We start from the raw sequence: 7,692 nt of genomic DNA, 5'->3' as shown, positions 1-7,692 counted from the left end.
CGCTCCCGGCTCCGCAAAGCCCCGCGTTGCCCGGGGGAGCGGCGGCACAGCACAGGGCTGTCGGGGTCGCGCCGCCGCGGTGCACGCTGGGTATACAAATCGGACGCATGTTAATGAGCCGCAGGCTAACGACCGCCTACGGAGCCCCGCGCGGGGCGGTCCTCCCCCCGCCAGGCCGTGGGACGGCTCGTACCTTCGTACTGCACCTCCGGGTGCGCCGAGCCCAGCACCGCCAGCAGCGGCGCCACTACAGCCGAGGGCGTCTCTCCCAGCAGCTCCTGCGGGACAAGGGCGGGTGGTGGGGGGCCGGTGCGCGCAGTGCTCCCCGCTGTCCCCCCATAGGCATGGGGCAGCCCTAACTAGTGCTGGGAATGGGGCCAGGCGTTTCTCTCTGGCATAACTGTAGGCTTCCCAACTCCCGGGGGCACAAGGGAGGCACCCTTTGCCCCCACCACTCACCTGCATGCTGTGCAGTGTCTGCAGAGCCAGCTGCTGGGCACGGGGAGAGCCGCGTGGCAACACTGCCAGCAGCCCGCTGTACACTTGGTTCTGGTACTTGGGGTTGCCGCGGCCCAGAGAGGCCAGCAAGATCTGCACCTCCTCCTGAGCCTCTGCTGAGCTGCAGGTGGCCAGCAGCTCAGCAAGGGATCGCACACCTGCATGGAGAAAAAGGCGCTAAGTCGGTGCCAGCAGCACTGCTAATGGTCCCTCTGCTGCTCCACCTCTCTTGGAGAAAGCTGTGACAGCAGGTATCACCCTATAGCCACCGGCAACGTGAGCCATAATCCCAACTACAGGGCGATAAATGGTGTTTGGCTTCCACAATACAGGAGTAAAAAAAGAAAGAATAGGAAAAATTATTCTACTGTTCTTTCAAAAGATACGTGCCACCAAAGCCTCAGCCTCCAGCAGGGAAGGCTGGGAAGGTTTGCAGTAGGCAACTGTGGGTAAGAATAGAAACTGCTGTGTGATTTTTGCTGTAGCAGTTGTGAGCAGTGGGACAGCAATAGTGCATCAAAAGAAATTACTGTAAAGAAAGTGAGCTCATTAAAAACGGAGCAGCGGATGAAATATGACTGCTCAACAATAGCTGAGCTCTGAGCTCCCTCCAGTCAGCCCAACAGCTGCAGCAATCTGCTGTCCGGCAGCAGAAGAAGGAGTGGCTCGGTGCTGCAAGCAGCCCTGGGACCAGAGGTCAGGGAGAACAGCCTCACCTGAATCAGGAAAAAAGCACAGGTGGACACACTGCCTACCGTAGCTTTCACAAATGAGCTCCTTGTACTTCCTGCCAGCGTCTGCAATGAGCTGAAGCAGCTTTACAGACTCCCTTTTGTCCTCTTCTTTCAGGTGGTTCAGCCCTAGTATTTCCAGGAGCATCAAGACACCTCCGGTCTCCAGAAATTCAATAATGTATCTGCGTCTGCATGGATGGAGGAACAAAGCCAAAAACGTCACCTGCTTTGGAGCACATCTTCCTGAGCGAGCACACCTCGCTGTAGCAGTGCGATGGCACCTGCACACTGAACACGAGGCACCTGAGGCTCAGCTGGGACAGAGCTTCACCTGTGTACACCTACAGCTGTACCCCGTGCTCGTTTCAGATGTTAAACCACAGGCACAGAAAACCCCATCTCTGCGCTCAGGCTTCCAGTGTGCTCTTTCCACACTGTGCCAATGACCCAGTGGTTCTGGATGTGGGCAAGCTGTGGATTTGGATTTGAGAGCATCTTATAGCAAGCCACAACCCCATTGCCTGCATGCTGCTTCCCCACAGCACCTCTCAGGCAGTGACATTCTGTACTCACCCGCTTGCAGCAGATAAGAAGACGCCAATGGACTTGAGCAGCTTGTTGATGCACGTGCTGTACATGTAGCTGTTTGATAAGGCTAAGGAGAGAATTACAGACTGCCTCAGTGTTCCCCAGGCAACTCTGGCAATGTGGGGGTCTGAACCTGGGCTTTGTTAGAGGGAGCATGGACCTTCCTCTCAAAGGTATGCAGGGGTTCCTGAGTCCAGGTTCCTAATTCTAGGTCCCTGAGAGACAGGCTATGTGACTTTAGTTCCATTTTCAGATAGTTTTTTTTTTTTTTCCTTCCCTGCAGCTGGATTTTTATACAGAAGCTTATTCTTTATACATTTTTTTTTTTTTAGTAGAGACCTTTCCCTTCCTCTCCATCCCATTACCATGTGCCACCTTCGGCTTTCCAAGGAAACAGATACGTCATCCTCAGCCATGCTGCCAGGCGAGCCAGAAACAAGCTGGCTCCCTGGGAGAACTCCAGCTCCAGCTCTGGTTCTGTCTTGCCATTATTGCTTCTAATGAAGTTGTCTAGGATGTGGCTTCGAGCAACTTTGTGAGCTTTGTCCCATTCTTGCAGGAAAATCATGAGCTTCCTGATGGCCTCCTGCTCTTTGGCAGACGTCATGATCTCTTCTGCCTGGAGAAAAATGAGAAAGAAGTTTAATAAAGGCCTTAAAAGTAGGAAAAAAAAAATCTGTATTAAGGAACTACCATCATATTGAATATCTCTGGAATTCTAGCCATTAATTATGTCTCATTTGATGCATTAACAGTCCCTTTGATGTTACTAATTCTCCCCTCTTTGGTTTCTTGCTAGCTTCACAACAAGAACACTACCTCTCATATCTGACCTATCCAAAAGTAAGTAGGGTGACATGAGGGCACAGATGGGTGTGGATTCATGGGGAGTGACAGGGTCAATGGTCAATGCCTGGTAGTGCAGCGTGTCTCTCCTGTGAGTGCACTGAGCTGTTTGAACTGTGCCTAAATCCACTCCAGCAGGACGTGCTTGGCCTTGGCAAAGGGAGAGTGCCTGGGGACCTTCGGCACGGTGGACTTTAGCTCTGTTTTGTTGTCGTCTAATTTCTACGTGCTCATTCTGAGATTTCCATGGTGCATCATGAAAAAGCTATGAATATCTGAATTAATAAGAGCTTTGTGGAAGAAAGCAGGAGATCCAGAAACGCCCCTTGTCTGCACTGCCTTCAATCCCATAAAGCAGTCTGCACTTTACCAAATTACTTTGCCACACTTTTATTTCAGTATGAAATCCCCCCCAGCCCACCCTGCCCAACGTGAGCATGCACTCAGCGGGGGCTGACATCCCCACGACACGCACCCAAAATATCTTTCTACTGCTGTTACCAGGAGCTGCCTGAAAACAGTACCTGAGAGGTGGAAATGCATCTCAGCCGTGGGAAACAAACAAGCAAAGGCTTCAGAAAGTTGGCTAAGGGGACTGAGAACTACGATGAGATGAAATTTCATTTGGGAATTAACGGCCTGTGCTCTGCAAAGAGCCCGTGTCCTTGGCAGGGCGTTCTCAGGATCTCCTTTGCGGGGAAGCAGGTTGAAAATAAATCCATTTTCCCAAAATAGTTGTGATTGAAAGTGTTATTAGCCATAACAAATGTTAGTGCTGACAGGAGAATGGCCTGCTAGGGGCCTCTGGTGAAACAGTCAAGTGAAAGTCATATTTCACATTACTGCAAGCATTTTCCTGTGATTTACAGAATATTTGTGACACGTTACTTGCAAAGCACATGATTGATATGGAGAGAACAGCCAGCGAGCAGAGGGAGCCTGCGTTTCACAGGGACCGCCTGCACGAAATTTACAGTCCCATAAAGAGCTGCTCTGTCCTCGGCAGAGATCTTGTTAAGAGAACTTTACAGCCTGAGACGTCCCCAAATTGATTCTAAATTAAGGCTTCTATATTTATGTTGGAGAAGCCGCCGGTATAACGCTGTCCTATTCGAAAGCCGCGCTCACGGCCGCTATTCAGAAATAGCAGCACCGTCCTGAGGACGCGAGGGCGGCGGCGGCACGAAGGGCTGCCCGCCAGGGCACGGCAAAGGAGAACGAGCTCAGGAAGGACGGCACCGGTCTGCTGGAGGTGCTGTGGTCCATCAGTCCTGGCTGCTGCCGTAACAGCCCCTGCCCACATAATACTCGTTCATTCCGTGCTACAACGCATCCTGAAAACGTTTTGACGATCGCCGCCCCGCAGCCCGCCCGCCCCACGGCCCCTCACGGCCCGCCCGGCCCCGAGGCCCTCACCTTCCCGCGATGGGCGGACACCCGCCGAATAACCGACACCTAGTCCAGCCAATCCTCGCACTCCGCGGCTCCTATCGGACCAATAGAAGGGAGCTTTCTCGCCCGGTAGGCGGGACGCCCGACCCACCGCTGTTGCTAAGGGCGCGTTGCTACGGAAGTGGGAGGCGGGGAGGGGAGGGGAAGAAGGATGACGCGTGGGAGGTGCTTTTCCTTCCTATTGGCTGCGAGCCGTGAGGGGGCGGAGCTTCCGGTGGGGAGAGCGGAAGCAGCGGGTGGATGCGAGGCGGGCAGCGGGCAGCGATGGGGGTTCGCGGGCTGAAGGCAGCGGTGGAGCTGGCGCCGGGGGCGGCCCGCGGTGCGGGACCGGGATCGAGAGGAGATCTGGGGGGGAGCCGGGGGCGGAGAAGGCTGAGCCTGAGGGGTTCGTGGGGTTGGGGAGCGTGGGACCCGGGTTGGAGGGTCCGTAGGGGTATTTGGAGGTGCAGAGGGGGAGCGAGGCCTGTGGTGCTCCTGAGAGTGCTGTGCTCGCCCAGACAGGAGCCGTGAGCTCGCAGCGGGCTGGGGAGCCGCCTGTTAGCCGTTACGTTCAGCTTTGTCACCAGGCAAGTTGCTTCACCTTCAGATCCTAGCAGACTTGAGGCTAATTAATTTAAAATGTTTCAGAGAGCAGCACGGAGAAAGGGCACGCAGATGGGCAGCCCGTGGTGATCCTTCTGGGCTGGGCAGGCTGCCAGGACAGGCATCTGGCCAAGTACAGCGCAGTGTACAGTCAGAAGGTGAGCAGCTTGCTTCTGCTTTCGTGGCACTGTCGTACAGCTCTTGGGGACACTGTCCCTGTTCTGCGCTGTCTTTGTGCTGCGTGTTGGTGAAATCGCTGTAAACCCTCCACGTCTGAAGTCATTAGGTGGTGAGCTCTTGTTGTCCTTGTAAGATCCTTGTGTCCAGCAGCAGTGTTACCTAACAGCTGCTGATGTCATCTTTGTGCATGCAGCTGAGATAAAAATACTGCCTTGGAGAAGTTTTCTGTGGTTCTGTGAATCACTGGAGTGTTCTGAGGCTTTTAAAGTTAACTGCATTAGCTGTCCAAGCAGGGAAATATGTTGGGAAAGGAAATGCATTTACTGCTTGCTGATGGGCAGCAGCATAGACTGCAAGGCCAGGCTGGGGCACGGCAGATGTATCAGCAGCTTTTGCTCTTCCTGCTTTTCCTTTCTCTGCTGATAGTTCCTATAAATGTTCATTCAAATGTGTTGTAACTTGTCTGAAACAGGTGCCCTGTAACAGAAATACCTGCTTGTTGGGAACTTGAACTAGAGGTCTGTCTAGAGGCTGGTTCTTTAAATTATGGTATCTTCCTTTCTAATCATTTATCTTACTGGAATGTCCCCAGCTTGTGGTATTGGGAGGTATTTGATTTTTTTTTTTTTTTTTTGGTCAGCATGCAAGAATGTTTATCCAAACTTGTTTCAACTACAGGTGGTTAAATTTGTACATAAACAAGTGTATTGTTAATGTGTAATCCAGTGTGAGAGTCACAGATCGGCTGGTTCTGGTGAAGAATTAATTGTTAAGCAATTATTGCGACTAAGAGATGCTGCTGATTGGGTGAGGTTCACATTCTGTGGCAGCACGCCAGCTGCTGTGGAAATATTTTTCTGTTGGAAAGTTGCTGATATTGAGAAAGGATAGGAAAGCTTTTCTTAGAGCCTTAATGAGGAAGTGGCTGCAACCCTGGCAAGGCAGTATAGAGAGCTTGGTTTGAAGAACTTGATATCTTCTCTTCTGCTTAATTCAGTGACAAGGGAGCTCTGGGAGGGAAGGCCGCCTTGGTGCCTTGGCCTTGTGTTTGTCAGTGCGTAATGCCGCTGAGTTTAGGTGACAACAGAAGATTGGAAAGGATCTGGGACATCATTCAAGCCTGCTGCAGTTGTAGAAGGCTTTTGATAAGTCTTTGCACTGTTATGATTAATAGAATCCCATTCGTAGAGTTTAGAATATTCTGAGTTGGAAAGGACCCGTGAGGATCATCGAGTCCAACTCCTTCCGTGCTGATGCTTTGCTAATAGCACTAAAGCGTCTCTTGGCCCCATGATTTCGGTTGGAAATCTGTTCCAAATGTCAGTTTGTGGTACAGCAGCTCGCCTGCTCCATATGATTTACAGCCCGAACCAAATACGTGTGGATGCTCTTTCTGTTTAGGGGTGCACTGTCATCCGCTACACAGCTCCGTGGAGGACGATATTCTTCGCTGAGAGCTTTGGCTTCAAATCCCTCCACACGCCAGCCAAGAGACTCCTGGAGCTGCTCTTTGACTACAGCATTGAGAACAGGCCGGTGCTTTTCCACGTCTTTAGCAACGGTGGTGCCATGCTCTACCGTTACATCGTTGAGGCGCTTCACACTCAGCAGCCCTTTAAGAACCTCAAAGTGGCAGGCGCTGTTTTTGATAGTGCCCCTGGCAGAAGGAATTTGAGAGGAGCCCTTCGTGCCTTGGCCACTGTGCTAACATCCACAAACGTGCTGCTCAGGTATCTCCTTATGCTCACTTTTGCTACTGCAGTTGTCCTGCTGCAGATCCTGCTGTACCCACTGACTCGCTTCATCCACCAGAGCCACTACGACGCCCTGCTGAAGGCGCCCTCCCGGTGGCCGGAGCTTTACCTCTACTCCCAGGCGGATGCCATCATCAGTGCCAGTGATGTTCAGCACATGGCTGACGCGCGGCAGCGGCTCGGTGTCCCCGTGAAGGCTGTGGACTTCACAGATTCGGCTCACGTCAGCCATCTGCGGGTGTATCCCACCTACTACAGCACCCTCTGTACGACTTTCCTGTCTGACTGCGTCAGGGCCTTGCCTCCTTAGTGCTGTAACGGCCTCCCTTGTTTGCCTCTGCTTGCTCAGATTGTGTGGGAAATGCCATCCCCTTTGCCTTTATGTCATTGAAGGGAGGAAAGCAAAGACTTTGTGCTTTTCTTCCCCATCAGTTACAAGTCTGAGAGCCAGCCACAACGTAGCAAAAAGTAGATCTGGAGTAATTTAAACAGCTGAAGGTGCTGCAATCTGAGCCCTGAGGTGTTGTTTTTTTTCACACGGAGTGTTGCTTGTTTCCTCCTGTCTTGTCATGTTCTCCATATTTGTGTGTCATGTCCAGTGTGATGTTCTGTGGCCTGGTACTGATTCTACAATACAGCAGACACTCTGCAGTCTCTTTGTTTTCTTCCCCTCTCTGCTGTTTCTTTCATTTTGCATTGAGCAAACAGAAGTAGCTCTCCAAGATTTCCCTCAACTCTTGGCATTGTCTGGTTCCATGAAAGCTCTGAGAGCAGCCAAGGCACTGATTCCCTCGCCCTGGAGCAGACCTCAAATGTTTGTGGTAACTTTTCTGTTCTTGAACCAAAAAAAAAATCGTTAACCTTTTGGATGTGCCTTGTTTCTTCTCTGTCTTGTTGTGTGGTGTTCTCAGTACTTTTGCTTCCCTGGGGAGTGTTTATTACTGCTTGTCTTTGAGCAGCCTGGATTGTGCATCCAACCTTGGTGATTCTACAGTCTGAAAATACAGGGAAACAGCACAGCTGAAATCCAAAAGATCCCAGAAACTGAAAGGTGGAGC

General features: G+C 51.7%; 2 protein-coding genes across 2 annotated transcripts; one reads left to right on the top strand and one right to left on the bottom strand.

Moving 5' to 3' along the window:
* Window positions 1–125: 125 nt before the first annotated feature.
* On the bottom strand, window positions 126–2,630 carry ARMH1 (armadillo like helical domain containing 1). Its single transcript, XM_042873630.1, has 6 exons — window positions 2,514–2,630; window positions 2,222–2,439; window positions 1,806–1,874; window positions 1,254–1,420; window positions 460–656; window positions 126–278 (listed from the first exon to the last, which is right to left on the bottom strand). Exons 1-6 carry the CDS (start codon window positions 2,544–2,546, stop codon window positions 126–128), a joined length of 837 nt encoding a protein of 278 aa, XP_042729564.1. The 5' UTR covers window positions 2,547–2,630.
* A 1,737-nt stretch (window positions 2,631–4,367) lies between these two features.
* TMEM53 (transmembrane protein 53) lies at window positions 4,368–7,499 on the top strand. The gene is made up of 3 exons (XM_042873686.1): window positions 4,368–4,437; window positions 4,746–4,858; window positions 6,282–7,499. Exons 1-3 carry the CDS (start codon window positions 4,383–4,385, stop codon window positions 6,942–6,944), a joined length of 831 nt encoding a protein of 276 aa, XP_042729620.1. The 5' UTR covers window positions 4,368–4,382; the 3' UTR covers window positions 6,945–7,499.
* The last annotated feature ends 193 nt before the right edge of the window (window positions 7,500–7,692 follow it).

This window comes from Lagopus leucura, unplaced genomic scaffold (assembly GCF_019238085.1).
Source record: "Lagopus leucura isolate 7727_CA_CO unplaced genomic scaffold, USGS_WTPT01 Super-Scaffold_100009, whole genome shotgun sequence".
NCBI lineage: Eukaryota > Metazoa > Chordata > Aves > Galliformes > Phasianidae > Lagopus > Lagopus leucura.
This window is presented reverse-complemented; position numbering and strand designations above follow the sequence as displayed.

Coding starts and splice junctions, on each gene's coding strand:
- ARMH1 (XM_042873630.1), bottom strand. CDS start 2,546: ATGGCTAGAATTCCAGAGATATTCAATATGATG. Junction 2,440..2,513: donor CAGAGATATTCAATATGATG/GTAGTTCCTTAA, acceptor ATTTTTCTCCAG/GCAGAAGAGATCATGACGTC. Junction 1,875..2,221: donor GCAGCATGGCTGAGGATGAC/GTATCTGTTTCC, acceptor CTTATCAAACAG/CTACATGTACAGCACGTGCA.
- TMEM53 (XM_042873686.1), top strand. CDS start 4,383: ATGGGGGTTCGCGGGCTGAAGGCAGCGGTGGAGCTGGCGCCGGGGGCG. Junction 4,438..4,745: donor GGCGCCGGGGGCGGCCCGCG/GTGCGGGACCGG, acceptor AAAATGTTTCAG/AGAGCAGCACGGAGAAAGGG. Junction 4,859..6,281: donor GCGCAGTGTACAGTCAGAAG/GTGAGCAGCTTG, acceptor CTTTCTGTTTAG/GGGTGCACTGTCATCCGCTA.